We start from the raw sequence: 15176 nt of genomic DNA on the forward strand, positions 1-15176 counted from the left end.
CTTAGTGGGTCTCTTTGGAAGATTAAATGACTTAATATTTGTAAAGCCTCCAGGCCAGTGTCTGGCAATAGGCCAGTACTTGTGTATTCATAATTATTTTAAGACCAAGTCCTCACAGAATCTCGTGAATTTAAATGCTTTAAAGCAGAGAAATGAAAACTGTCACATTTTCTCAACGCTCCGGGGTGTTTGCTGGTCCCAGGCGCTGTCTTCGTTCAAAAATTCGAGTCTGATGCCTCCTTATCATCCTTTTAGATTACACATATTTTTCAAAACACCGCTTTGTATTTTGTTTCCGTACAACTAACACGGACACAACCTAAGGAAAAATCAAAGCATTTCCCTTGACCATACTGAAAGCTGCATGAACAGCGAGTGGATGCTTAAACGCTGGCATTTCTTCTACAGGACAGGCAACTAAGGCCTTCCTGAGACCTTAAATCTCTCGCAACTACCAGAAAAAATAGCAAGAGCGCCAAGAGGCCTCAGACGCAGGCTGAATTTGCCCTGGATGCAGCCAGAAGCATCCAAGGGAAAGCCGAGCTGCGGAGCCTACTCCGGCATGCGGCCGCGCCCGCATCGCACACACTGCGTGTCTGTCGGAAAACGAGAGGCGTCCTCCCTAGGCCTTCCCGGTGCTTTCACAGCCAAGGAAAGAGAGGGAACCTAGGCGAGGCCAGCCCGGAGTGAGGGTGGCCGGGGCCCCTACGCTAGCGGATGTTTGCAGCGAGATGGATTGCCGGATTTCAGGAAGGTTAACGCACGGCGGCGGCGGAAATGGGCGGAGCGGCGTGGGGGCGGGGCTGGCAGTGGGCGGCACTTCGGGAGCGGCGCGCGTTTCCGGCGTGAGCGGCGGAGTTCTCCAGTGGGGGCACCGCCGGCTCCCAATCGCGCACAATGAGACAGCGCTGAGCGCCGGAAGTGGGGCCGAAGGAAAACACCGAGAGGGAGCCCAGCCGGGACAGAAAGAGGCGGAGGAACGCTGCGGAGGTGGTGAGTGTTTCGTTTTCTCCCGGCGTCCCTCCCACACTCGCCTTGGGGGTGGGTCTCCTGTAGGTTCCGTGGTTTCTAAGCTGGAGGGCAGGGCGGGCCTCGCGCCCAAGGGTTACGTTGGCCCCATTCTCCGCTGGCCTCCTTGCCCCAGTTAAGCCTTCAGGCCCGCGGGGAGTGAGATCTGGGTTCGAGCCCACATCTTCACTTTGTGTCAGACTTGGCGAGGGCAGAAGAAAAACGGGTTTGGGTGGAGGCACTCGGCCTCGGTCCTTTGGCCAGCCGGAGGGACCTCGGAACCCATCTAGGAGTAGGTCACTTCCTGCTTCCTGGTACCCGCGGTGGCTAGGTGGCCAGGAGTACGGGGACGCTTCCTCTTTCTCCGCCTCCGGTTCCAAAGGGTAGAAACGGAGGCAGATCGGGGGTGGGGCCATCAGATGGGGATCGAAGGGGAAACATTGCAGTTGTTGACAAAAAACCAAACTTGTTTGGGTTTAGAGAATGAGAACTGGGGAGGGTAGCTGGACTTGTTTCTTGGTCGGAAACCCAGCCCCTTTGACTAGAGCGGAGCCTTAGTCGGGAGTCCTAACCCTCCGTAGCCCAAGCGATCGAAGCCCGTCGTTCTGAATAGTGGTGGTAAGGTGAGCCGAGGGAGGCCTCGGGGTGCGAAGAAGGGACGGAAACGTGGGGTTTTGAGGTGTATATACTTCGTTCAGAGAAAGATTCGGTTGCTTTGTATAACACTTAAAAGTAATTTGCCAACTTTCGTTTTAAAGTCTCTTTGGGAGTTTTCTAACTAAAAGCTTGGGCTGCAGGGTTGTTTTGTTTGTTTTTATTAAGAGAAGCGTTTTTGTCATAGGTAAAAGTTTCTAGACTATAGGGAGATTTAATCTTCATGTTAAATAGTAAGTACGAATTTTCATAAAGACTATCATAGAGCCAAGCTTCCTGACTTCTAGTGTGATGCACTGATTATTGGAATGTGTTGGACGTAAGGGGAAAAAAGTTTCATATAGGCTTGTGAGCATCTGTCATTACATGTGTGGTATTTTGTACACTTGGTAGGATAGCTTGTGATAGTCTGAATTTTTTTTTCTCCACAAAATGCTTTCTTTCAGGTGCAAAGTAAGAAAATTGAAGTCAAAGACAATGGGAGATGCAACAAAACCTTATTTTGTGAAGCGCACTAAAGACCGAGGGACTGTAGATGATGAGGATTTCAGAAGGGGTCACCCTCAACAAGATTATTTAATAATGGATGATTATGCTAAAGGACATAGCAGTAAAATGGAAAAAGGCCTTCCCAAGAAAAAGGTGACACCAGGGAACTATGGGAATACCCCTAGAAAAGGACCATATGCTGCTTCCAGCAATCCATATGCATTTAAAAATCCAATTTATAGTCAGCCGGCTTGGATAAATGACAACCACAAAGATCAGAGTAAGAGATGGCTATCTGATGAACTTGCTGGTAATCCAGAGAGTCGGAGAGACTTCAAACCAGGACCTAGAATTCCTGTTATAAACCGACCAAAAAAAGACTCCTTTCAAGAAAGTGAAGATGGATACAGGTGGCAAGATGGAAGAGGTTGTAGAACTGTAAGGCGACTATTTCATAAAGACCTGGCCAGCCTAGAAATCATGGCAGAAGTGGAAACAGGAAGCCACGGTAATTTTTTACAATTTGCCAAGTTACAACCCCAAATCAGCAATGTCTTTTTCTTTTCATCCAAATGAATTCTATTATTTTCAGCAATGCAGTTCAAATTTTTCGTAGTTTCTTCTTATTTAATGTGATTATTTTAAGGATTGCAGTCATGATATTTGGGCAACTTCACTGTGTATTAGTCCCTTTAAAAGTTTCCTTTGCCACGAGGCTTATTTTACTTTAGCAAAAGCACCATATTTCTCATTGGTGCTTCATACAGAAGAGGGTGATCATATCCTCCTGGAGAGTATATCATAATTTATGAGTAATTTATCTAATTTCTAAATTACATATCACAGTTTTGTATTTGAATAACAAGTGTATACATAATATAAATGACAGAATGTGAAGCTTAAAGTCTTATTCATTTGATGTAAAAGCACATACAGACTGCATATATCTCCTGCCACAGAGCGATCGGAGGTATCAAGGTATCTTCCCCTCTCCCCAAAAGTAAGCATGGCAAACAGGTTGAGAGACATTAAGTTTAGAAAGTCAGAAATACATATAAAAGCTTTGCCTTTTAGTTTCAGTAAAACCAAAACCTTTTTCTGAGTGCCTTACTTGCTTGATAATAATTGTCCCAAAGTGATTATACATTTTTCTAAAAGGTGAATAGGTTTTGTTCATACAGCAATGATACCTATAAACAGGAAAATTGTTTTTATCTAATGGGCAATAACTGAAAGGAAGTAAAGTCATAAATTGCAAGGAAAAATAAAACAATAATATTTAGTCTGAAAATGCAAAGTATGCTTAGAAAATTATGCTTGGAACAATAGTCTATTAAGTTTATTGGCTTGTAAGCCTTTTTAATGGCCATATAGAATGGGTTGCAAACCCTTTTTTTTTTTTTAATTTAAATGCATTTAGACAATGTTGGCACTTTTCCTTCATGTTATCTCATATTAGTGACCTGGATAGAAGACTGAGTAAGGGAAAAGTCATGTTCTATCTTTAGAGGGTCTTATGAAAGTATTAAATGGAAGAAAAGGTATTACTTTATAAATGCTTTGAGTCAAGTGGCCAAAACAGAATCAAGTATCAGAAAGGAATCAAATAGTAGGGAGAGCTCAAACCTTAATCTCATAAATCTTTAAGCAATAAAGAACTTGAAAGAATTGTTTGATGAGTTTCTCTGTCATGGTATATCAAAGGTAGAATCACGATCTCACAAAGCAGGCAGCCACTAGTGGCTCAGAGAGGCTAAATTTATCCAGACTTGTTTATGTAGAATGGTAAATGAGGAAGTGAAACTGAAATTATGTTCTGTGCTGCTCTGGCTGTTAACTCAGGGTCACTGTACCTGGGGTCTGACAGAGGGAAACTGAACACATTTTGATAATTCCTGGGCTTCCAATTGTGTTGTTGTTTTTTTAACAGTTTGTGTGTTTTAAGAACTTGTATATTACTGTGTCCGTGGGACATTGACATTTTAATTCAGTTACCAATAGTTGATCTTTTAGAAAAGAAAATACAATTTTGAGCAGTATTATACAGATTTATAGACTTAGAGTGTACAACCAGAAAGATATTAAAAGGAACTGTTTACATACCAAAAAACCTCTTATATGTATTTTTGTTTAATCTTAAAAGTTGATTTTAATTATTTTTGAATAGTAAATACATCTTTACTGTCTTTTTTATATTTTATTTTTATAGAGAGAGAGGAAAGGAAAGAGAGGGGAGGTGGAAAGAAGCCTTCATTTGTAGATCCCCTCAATTGTGCATTCATTGATTGCTTCCTCTGTGTACCCTAACTGGGGATTGAACTGCAATCTTGTCTTTTTTGGGGATGACCTAACTGACAGAGCTAACCAGCCAGGGCTTACTTTCTGTGTTTTTTATTGAAAGCAGTCCAAATCCTCCTATGTTTTTCTGAAATATACAGGTTTATGCTTTCACAAATGCTAAATGAAGGACTTTTCGGTCTCTAATCCTTGAAAATCTTCATACAGGAAATATTAAGCTTTGGTATAATATTGCTTACTATAGAGAGAAAATTAAAGTATGAACTTTGCACTGCACTCAGAGATTCCTAAAAAGGATCTCATTAATAAAGGAACTAAAATTTTCCTTAAATCAGAATTGTCTTAATGAGGAAGGGTCTTACTGAATGATATGAGAAGATGTAATGAAATTATCTTGAGTTGATTTGTTTTTAATACTGTTTTGCAGTTCTCCATTGCCACTTGTACTTTCTTCCTCAAATATCCTAGATTGCCAATGTAACGTTTTGGGACAATGCCAGTTAATGATCTTAGCTGGAAAACATCCACTCAAATACGCATGTCCTTTGTGAATGGAAATACAGTCTATATGTAAATAAAATATGGGATACTGTATATAGAGAATTCTTATTAATCAAACAACCTGGTATGAGCCAGGTAGTCTACCTCTCTCTGAGTAATGATGGGAATTTTTTACCAATACCCAGTTTTGCCTTCTAAGATTTCCAACAGAGTTTTATTTGATCGTTTTTACCATGCAGACCTGTGAGACTCAGTTCACAAGATTATATTGCCTTATCGGGTCTGGTCTATTCTAGATGTGCACGGGTATGCTACAAGAAGGAATTTTAATTCTTTTTCGTTTTTATATTGATAGAAGACTGAATTTAAGAATTTCATCTATGCTTTAATCTCTTAGTCATGTGTCCCTGGACAAGTTATTTTTTTTGGACCATCATTTCCCCCATCTGTACAATGGGGATAATTTTAGCATCCACAACAGGATCACTCTAGGGATTAAACAAGGCTGTGCATGTAAACAGCTTGCATTGCATCCGTCACATAATAAAATACTGTGTAATAATAGTTGCTGTTGTCTTAATCAGAATTTCTACACTTCTCTGTATGAAAACAATAAGGAGTTAATTGTGTTCTTTGGAGAGAAATTGAAGTCATTCTTTCTAGAAAATGATAGTAAATACAGATATGTGTAGAAGCACTTGTGATCAGGAGAGAGGAGGGTTAAAAAAGGAATTTGATTCCGTATCATTTAGTTTTGTGAACTAATGGACTTTCCTGATGGATGTTGCACATATTGTTGTAAATTGTTGTAACTCTCTAGTGAGTGTTTGCCTAAGAAACTTCCTTTCTGAATACTGAAGTCAGGTGCAGTTATTTAAAGTTTGTAATGATAAGCAAATTAAGTGAAAATAGACACACCTCTAAAGTAAAAGAAGTGCTTATCTCAAAAGTTTAGGCAGAACAAGACTACTGTCCTTAGAAGATTGATAGTTTAATTGGGAATAGTGGGAGTGTTTAAAAGCATGTATTAAAGTAGGCTTTTTTCTTCCAGTGACTACTTATCTTTTGCTGTTTTCTTTGATCCATTTTGATTGCTTTTTGTAAAAAACTATTTGGCCTGACCAAGCAGTAGTGCAGTGGGTAGAGTGTCAGCCTTGGACGCTGAAGACCCGGATTTGAAACCTCAAGATCACTGGCTTGAGTGCAGGTTCATCCAGCTTGAGCACAGGATCGCTGGCTTAAGCATGGGATCATAGATATGACCCCATGGTTGCTAGCTTGAGCCTACAGGTCACTGGCTTGAGCAAGGGGTCTCTAGCTCAGCTGGAGCCCCCTGGTCAAGGCACGTATGAGAAAGCAATCAATGAACAACTAAGGTGCCACAACTGAGTTGATGCTTATCTATCTCCCATCCTGTCTGTCCTTGTCTGTCTCTTTTCCTCTCTCTCTCTCTCTCTCTCTCTTTCTCTAAAAAACAAACAAACAAAATATATTTAAATCAAACTGGCAACGTGCAGGGAAGCAAGATCTCAAAATGCTCAGTATATCTCTCTTTTCTGACAGAGGTTTCTTTTTTACAATCAACTGATTCATTGTAGCTGCTATAGAAATAATAAGTTGCATGGAAACTTGACAGGAATGGCCTCCTGGAGGTCATTGCAGCAGGCTTCTATTTTCAGACTAGTTCAGGGGTCCCCAAACTACGGCCCACGGGCCACATGCGGCCCCCTGAGTCCATTTATCCGGCCCCCACCACACTTCCAGAAGGGGCACCTCTTTCATTGGTGGTCAGTACTCCTGGAGTACTGTATATGGCGGCACCTCAAAGCGCGGCGTCGCTCATGTACAGTACTACCTCTGGTGACGCGGGATGTACGCGACACAGCTCCGGAAGCGTGTCATATCACTTGTTACGGCTAGCAGTGACAAATATGGAACCGACATTGACCATCTCATTAGCCAAAAGCAGACCCATAGTTCCCATTGAAATACTAGTCAGTTTGTTGATTTAAATTTACTTGTTATTTTAAATATTGTATTTGTTCCCGTTTTGTTTTTTTACTTTAAAATAAGATATGTGCAGTGTGCATAGGGATTTTTTTTTTTTTTTTTGTATTTTTCTGAAGCTGGAAACGGGGAGAGACAGACAGACTCCCGCATGCGCCTGACCAGATCCACCCGGCACGCCCACCAGGGGCGATGCTCTGCCCACCAGGGGGCGATGCTCTGCCCCTCCGGGTGTCGCTTTGCCACGACCAGAGCCACTCTAGCGCCTGGGGCTGAGGCCAAGGAGCCATCCCCAGCGCCCGGGCCATCTTTGCTCCAATGGAGCCTTCGCTGTGGGAGGGGAAGAGAGAGACAGAGAGGAAGGAGGGGGAGGGGGTGGAGAAGCAAATGGGCGCTTCTCCTATGTGCCCTGGCTGGGAATCAAACCCGGGTCCCCCCGCACACCAGGCCGACGCTCTACTGCTGAGCCAACCGGCCAGGGCTGCATAGGGATTTGTTCATAGTTTTTTTATAGTCTGGCCCTCCAACGGTCTGAGGAACAGTGAACTGGCCCCCTGTGTAAAAAGTTTGGGGACCCCTGGACTAGTTATTGGTAAGCCATTCAGAAACTCTTCAGTCCATTTATCACAATTTTAATTGGGGAAATTAGTTTTAATTGCATGTGTTACTAATAGCTTTAATTTTAGAACTTAATATATAGAAGTTATCAAAGTTACCTAAAACAATTTTTACAAAGCAATCCCACAATCAGCCTCAATTTCAGGGATTGAAAAGTTAAAAAGTGTTAAACAAAGAAACAGATTATTGTGGATTATTGAACTTTTAGTTCAACTGCTAATTGTTTCTTTTTATTGAAAGCCACAATGAAAAGGAAGATAAAATGGGAAATAGTTTTTCTCAGTAAATGAAGTTTTGGCTTAAACTTCTTGATATTAATGTGTGTGTGAGGGGGGAGAAATTATGTGAAGACTAAATTTACATAAGTGATGGATTTTCACTCCAGATAAGAATGTAGTTGCCTGACCAGGCTGTGGCGCAGTGGATAGAGCATCGGACCAGGAGGCGGAGGACCCAGGTTCAAAACCTCAAGGTCACCAGCTTGAGCGTGAGATTACTGGCTTGAACCCAAAGGTCGCTGGCTTGAGCAAGGAGTCACTCACTTTGCTGGAGCCCCCCCCCCTCGCCTCCCCCCCCCCCCCCCCGGTCCCATCAAGGCATATATGAGAAAAGCCAAAAATGAACAAGTAAGGTGCCGCAACAAAGAATTGATGCTTCTCATCTCTCTCCCTTCCTGTCTGTCTGTCCCTATCTGTCCCTCTCTCTGACTCTCCCTGTTTCTGTAAAAAAAAATGTAGTTGAGGTCCTGGCCAGCTAGCTCAGCGATAGAGCATCAGCCTGGCATGTGGAAGTCCCAGGTTCGATTCCTAGCCAGGGCACACAGGAGAAGCGCCCATTTGCTTCTCCACCCTTCCACCTCTACTTTCTCTCTGTCTCTCTCTTCACCTTCCGCAGCCAAGGCTCCATTGGAGCAAGTTGGCCAGGGCGCTGAGGATGGCTCCACGGCCTCTGCCTCAGGCACTAGAATGGTTCCGGTTGCAACGGAGCAACCGCCCAGATCGGCAGAGCATCACCCCCTGTTGGGCTTGTCTGGTGGATCCTGGTCAGGCATATGTGGGAGTCTATCTCTCTGCTTTCCCACTTCTCACTTCAGAAATATACAAAAAAAAAAGAAAAAGAAAAATCTAGTTGATTTCTGAGTTCTTTGGAAATATATTGTCCATCTTTGTTGGTATTGTTCACTTATAAAAATGAAAGTGAATATGGATAGTTTTCATTAGAATAACAGGTATATTTACAAGTATACTAGAATAGAGTAGGTATATGTACAGTATATATTATGATATATTAGGTATATTAAAATTACAGGTATGCTTGCCTTCAGAGGATAATTTTTACTATTGCTTGAGTATTCTTAGCAATTAAATTACATGATAAAATTAAATTGTATAATTGAAATAGAATTCTTTTTAAGTTTTCCAAAAGGATGATTTCTGTGAATCTAGTGTATCTGGATGAGGTATTTAATGAGTTTCAGGCATTCTGTCCATGGGAGAGTTATCTCTTTCCTTTTGCTTTGTGTTTAGATGTCATTCAGATATTACATGATTTCATTAATAAATATATAAATTCTGCTTTTACTCAGTGATGTTATTTAATATCATCAACAATATTTTTCTTCTAACTTAAGAAAACAAGAAGCAGAAGTCCAGACCTAAGAAACCACGGAGAACGAGAAATGGGGAAAGTGAACCGGATGGAGACTTGGAAGGCCCTGTGATTGACGAATCTGTGCTTTCACCGAAGGAGCTCCTGGGTTTACAGCAGGCTGAGGAGCGGTTGAAGCGGGACTGCATCGACAGGCTGAAAAGGGTAACTAACATCTTGTATTTGTGAAAATCTTTGTTTTGTTTAAACTGTGTTTAGTAATTGGGAATATGTGCTCTGATGAATTAGATGTCCTACTTTGATTAGTATTGAAGCACTATAAACAACAGCTGATACAGTAGTTTGATTTAATGAATTACCAAAATAAAAATGACTGTTGGGATAGCGATATAGAGTAGTGACAATAACATTAACAATTTTAAAAGTGAAGGGGAAATCATCTTCTGGCTAATTTTTGTTGACCTGTAGTTTTGAAGATATATGTGTCTCTATAAATCTCTTCAAATTATAGCGACCAAGAAACTACCCTACAGCAAAATACACCTGCAAACTTTGTGATGTTCTGATTGAATCCATTGCATTTGCCCATAAGCATATCAAAGAGAAGAGGCACAAGAAAAACATTAAGGTAAGTTTAATGGAACCAAAACAAATGTTTACTTGTCAGTTGTTACTGTCTTCTTTGTGACTTTCCTCTCCTTAATAACTTTACTATTTATGTTATTGAATTTACTTGACCCAGAATACTTTATGCTGGTCAGATATGTTTTGCTGGGTAGTCCTGTGAATTTCCATAAGGGCAGTCTCAGGATGAATGAAGTCATTGCTAGGACCTCAGTATATGTCGTTATGTTAGTAATACTAAAGAAAATAGTTTGTCATAGCTGTTTTAAAAAATGTTCTTTTTTTGGCACTTTTTTCTTACTCCTGTCTTCCCTCTATTATCACATTCTGTGCATGAAGATATGTGTTTATGTTTGATAACATGAAAACTAACACAGTAAAGTAAAAGGGAGGGCTGAGAAAAATATTCCAGAATATTCTACGTGGTATTGTCTCAGTAAATGGTAGAAAGTTAAAAATGTGTGAATTACTTTAATCTCACCATTGATCTTAAAAGGAAAAGCAGGAGGAAGAGTTGCTCACTACGTTACCCCCACCTACGCCCTACCAGATAAATGCAATTGGTATTGCCATTGACAAAGTGGTACAGGAGTTTGGCTTACACAATGAGAACTTGGAACAGAGACTAGAAATTAAACGTATCATGGAAAATGTGTTCCAACACAAGTTACCAGGTATTTTCTAGATTTGTTTTTCTAATTAGCTACCCAAAAGTACCTCATTCATTTTTCCTAGTAGGAGTAATTTTCACCTAATAGAAATTGATTTGCTGTATCCTGAAGCTCTTTAATTTTTTGCATGTTTTTGTTTTTCCTGGCTTCCCCCAAGATAGCAGACTTTTACATGCATTGTTATTAAACCCGTCTTCATTAAAAATTTCCTTACGTGCTTGTACTTGAAATTAAATGCCCCATGTAATTGGAGCACTATGTGACTCTCATGTATATATTTGCTTACCATTCTCCCTATTTAAATTGACAACAATATTTGAGTTAAAATAAAGAGAATTATCCTGGAGTCATTTTCAGGCATCTGTGTCCAAAAATGGTTCTATTTAACCACACTTTAAAAAATTAAAACATCTAAATTGAGCTTTGCAAACTAATTTGTAATAGATTTTTTGTACTGTTGAATTCATTTTCCATGTTATGTCTATGGAGCTATTTTTTAGAAAGTTCCACAAGTGATTCTGAACCACAGCTAGGGTTGAAATGACTGTTTACATTATCACTATATTACCCACAGAACCATTTGTTCTGCTGAAAGATCATTACATATAGTATATCATTCATATTCCTATATGCTTTCATAAAAATAGAGGGCAAGAATCTGCTCATTTTCTTTTTAATAAGAGAAAATTATTTAGAAAGGCTGCCCATTTTCTTTCATTATATAAGTACCTCACCCTTTATGTTGTAGATAGTTCCTGAAAAGTAATTTGTAATTTCAGTAATTTTTGCCACAGACTTCCATTGTAAAATTGAGGGTATTTTTTCATAGGAAACTTTTAAAGCCCAAATAAATCACTTGAGTTAACCTGAATTCAGGGAAAAGCAAAACAAAAAAACCCAGAAAGTTCCCTAATGAGCAGGGATAAATTTTTTGGCGCAATAGTGATAAAACATTGAAGGAAACAATTCCATAAATAAATATAGGCAGTATGCATATGCATACATTTTCCTCTGAAAAGTGAATCATATGTTGCCTAGCATTTGAAATTTTATCAGTTATATAATTATTTTTCAAAAGTTTTCCTAAAGGGATTAAGGGACTATATTAGGTTAAATGCTTTTTGTTTATAATGTAATGAGTATTCATATTAAAAAGTGACTTTATGCTACAGGTCATCTTTATGATTATTTGTTTACAAAAACATGAACTTTATAGTAATTTACACCTGTGTTGTTTTTCTCTAAAAGGTGAAATGTTTGCATTAATTCTTTAGTGTACTATCTGGTTTATAAAACAAAGTTAGGCATTTCCTTTTGACTTTCACATTTCAACATTTTAAATACAGCATTGAGATCTATGCCAGTGGGGCTTTCTTGGCAGACCCGCACTGTTGGAAATACGTTGCTTCCTTTCTTCACAGAAGTACGTATTAGACCTGTGGGAAGGAGCAGAGCAAAACAGATAAAAATGATAGCAAGTAATATTTCTGCACAAAATGTGAAATGATAATTAAGAAATTTTTTAAAACATTGTTTACAACTGAAAAGAGTAGCCCTTATGTTAAAGCGCAGTCAGTGCAGCCTTCCCTGTTACATAAAATAAAGGAGGAGTAAAGAATCTGTCCTTTGTTTATTCCAAACTTGAGCACTGTTTTGCTTTTGTGTATAGTTTTAATTGATAGTTCCATTTCTGAAATAGCAGTATTCCGTTATAACTTTCAAGAAATTTTGCTTTATTTATGACTTTTCTTTCTTTAATTTTTTTAGAGTGCTCTCTGAGACTGTATGGATCATCCTGTAGCAGGTTGGGTTTCAAAAATTCGGATGTAAACATTGACATTCAATTTCCAGCCATTGTGAGTACAATTTGAACATAGTTAAGTGTAATGGTGTCAGCTCCTTTTCCTGAAATTTTCATTTTTATGTTCTTCTGCCTGTCTTCAATTTTAGGACATTTCTTTTCATACCTGATAGGTTTTCATACTTACTTTACTCTTTAGCTCTTTCATACTTCAAACACCACCACCATTCTTATCATGTAGATCTAATGGGGCTATTTAGTTCTACTAACTTGAGATTAATTCCAGTGGTAGGAAATAATTTTAGATTTTAAGCAGTGTGTTTATATATATAAACTTTTATGACCTGTGATTTGCTTCTGTGTTTCCTCTTTTATATACCTGCTTTGTTAGAATAATTATGCTTTTGAAAGAACCACACTTGACCTAGTTTCTGGTTTAAACATGCTTCAGAAAACTTCTGATGAGTCAGAGTTTTAAAGCTGGAAGGCACTTTAGTAGATTATCCATTTATCCGTTGGTGGTTTCCATAGCCCAGTTTGCAGATGGTTCGTGCCCATTTACCTGGGTTTCTAGTTATACCGATTCTGGGCTCCACCCCTACGTGTTCTGTTTTACAACCTCATTCTTTGCCATCCCTGGCTGGTGTACCTCCATGATCAGCTGACCAATAGATTTTATTTCTTTTGTCCTTAAATTAGTATTAGTAACTCACCAGCATATTTTGATCTCATGCCATCATTCATTTAGCAAATTTTCACTGACTATGTTGTATTCCAGGCACTGTACTAGAGTCTAAAAGACAGAAAAGATATGAATCTTTCCTCATAGAACACATACCTAGTGAAGAAGATAGGTTATTGCATATATATAATTAATTACAATGAGAGCTATGCAGGAAAACACAGGTCTGAGCCAGGAAACAACAAGGGACGTGCAGATACAGCAGTCATGAAGGTCCCTTTAAAGAAATAACATTTAGGCTGATCCCTAAAAGATAAGGGGTGTTGGGAGTAAAAGAAGTAAGTTGTGTCAGTGAAAGGGAAAACAGCATTTGCAAGCACCCTGAGTCATAAGGAGCTCGGCCTAGTCAAGGAGCTAAAGGAAGGATTGTATAGCTGTGGTGAAGGGACCAAGAAAAGAAGAGCATAAGATTAGGATGGGGGGCAATTAGAGTGGGGGCAATAGGTGGGATCTGTAGGCCGTGGTAAAGAATTTTATTTGACCTAAAGGGGCAATAGTTTGTTTGTTTGTTGATATTAGTGAGTGAAAGGGGAAGAGAGAGAAACATCAGGCTGTGCCTGTGTGTGCCCTGACCAGGGATCAAACCCACAACCTTTGCATCTCAGGATGATGCTCCAACCAACCGAGCTGTCTGACCAGAGCCATTCAGAATTTTAAGGTGGGGAATGACTAGATTGAATTCATGGTTTTAAATGGTTTTGGCTCCTCTGTGAGCAATGGTTGGAGAAAGGCAAGACTGAAGTGGAGACCGAATAAGCAATCTGTTGAAGTAGTCTTAGGAAGTGAAAGGTAATATTGTTAATATTGTTCAGTTTGACAACTTCTAGCCACAACTTTGGAGATATGCTGAGTGGCTAAGTAAAATTAATTAAGAGGTAACTCAATAGTAAGTCTCTTTTGCCCGTACTCGTCCTCATTTGGGACTCATGCTCATAACTCTGTCCCTGACCAGTGTGTGCAACCAGCATAATGATTAATTTCTGTACTCGGGTAGTAATGTGCTTTCTAATTTGGATTACTTCAGATGACTGTCTATTATCTCAGTGAAGCAAAAGTACCTACACATTATTTGATGTGTTCATTGATTTATTTTCTAGATGTCTCAACCAGATGTTCTCCTACTTGTTCAGGAATGTTTAAAGAACAGTGGTAAGGCTAAATTATTTCCACATTTTGCTCTTAACTGTTTCTTTTGTGTATAATTTGAATATATCATTTCCAAACCTTTGAAAATAGAAAGTGATGGTTTTAAAATTATATGGGTAATATCCAAACAAAAGCCAGAACAAATGTTTACTAACAAATTAGAGTCTTGTTATTTGTTCTACTATGCAGAATAACCATTTTGTAACTAAAGCTTTTAACCTAATAATAATGTCACGATTTATAAAGATTAAATGAGTTCTAGATCAAAACTAAAAAGACACAAAATATGTATAGTTTACTCTTCAGGGCAAAACTGAAAGATAATCTGCTTATTCAATGGTTTAAATTAATGCTTTATAATGGCAAATAGGTGGCATGGCCCAATGCTAATTAATGAATCAACAAACAGTTTTCCAGGGAATGTCCAAATTGGGGCTTTATGGCTATTTATGCTTTCTATAGGTCACTTCCAATTGTCTTATCTCTTGAATTAGTCTTCCCATCCTTCTTGTTTAAACAATCAAATATGTTTTCTTACTTTAGTCAATATGTTTTTTGACTCCAAATATTTTAGTAGGTTTTGCAACAATTTTGTTTGAATAGCCTTTTCATATTTCTAATTATGTTATTCATGAACCATCTAATTCAATAATATTGTCATTTCCAATCAAACATTAGTTTACAAACTCAAGGTTTTAAATTAATGTGATAACTTGATTCTTAAATATAGTACTTTTATCCTTTTCAAGTCATTTCAGAGCTTTACTTAGAAATGGTCTTTTAAAAGGCTGAACAGATAAGTCACAACCGGAACTTACACTTTATCTAGTTCTCTTTTTAAACAAGGGTATAATTAACCTACTTAATTTGTTTTCTTCCCTCAGATTCTTTTATTGATGTTGATGCAGATTTCCATGCAAGGGTGCCCGTGGTGGTATGCAGAGAGAAGCAAAGGTCTGCTTCTTTAAGCTGTTTCTGAATTAAAGATCAGCTTGCCAAAAGCACGTGT

At 39.0% G+C, this 15176-nt stretch overlaps 1 protein-coding gene across 6 annotated transcripts in view; it reads left to right on the forward strand.

Moving 5' to 3' along the window:
- Nucleotides 1-843: 843 nt before the first annotated feature.
- TUT7 (terminal uridylyl transferase 7) overlaps nt 844-15176 on the forward strand; it is a 65035-nt gene continuing 50702 nt past the window's right edge. For 4 of the 6 annotated variants that reach the window (XM_066367862.1, XM_066367868.1, XM_066367867.1 and 1 more), the window contains exons 1-8: nt 844-993; nt 2109-2659; nt 9206-9387; nt 9695-9811; nt 10304-10481; nt 12246-12334; nt 14119-14170; nt 15052-15121. In XM_066367862.1, coding sequence (XP_066223959.1) covers nt 2140-2659; nt 9206-9387; nt 9695-9811; nt 10304-10481; nt 12246-12334; nt 14119-14170; nt 15052-15121 — 1208 coding nt within the window. In that variant the 5' untranslated portion in view covers nt 844-993; nt 2109-2139. Of the gene's footprint in view, nt 994-1055; nt 1632-2108; nt 2660-9205; nt 9388-9694; nt 9812-10303; nt 10482-12245; nt 12335-14118; nt 14171-15051; nt 15122-15176 lie in introns of those variants that run through there. The other 2 variants (XM_066367863.1, XM_066367865.1) reach the window with 2 other exon arrangements.

Source organism: Saccopteryx leptura, chromosome 2 (genome assembly GCF_036850995.1).
Source record: "Saccopteryx leptura isolate mSacLep1 chromosome 2, mSacLep1_pri_phased_curated, whole genome shotgun sequence".
NCBI classification, from domain to species: domain Eukaryota; kingdom Metazoa; phylum Chordata; class Mammalia; order Chiroptera; family Emballonuridae; genus Saccopteryx; species Saccopteryx leptura.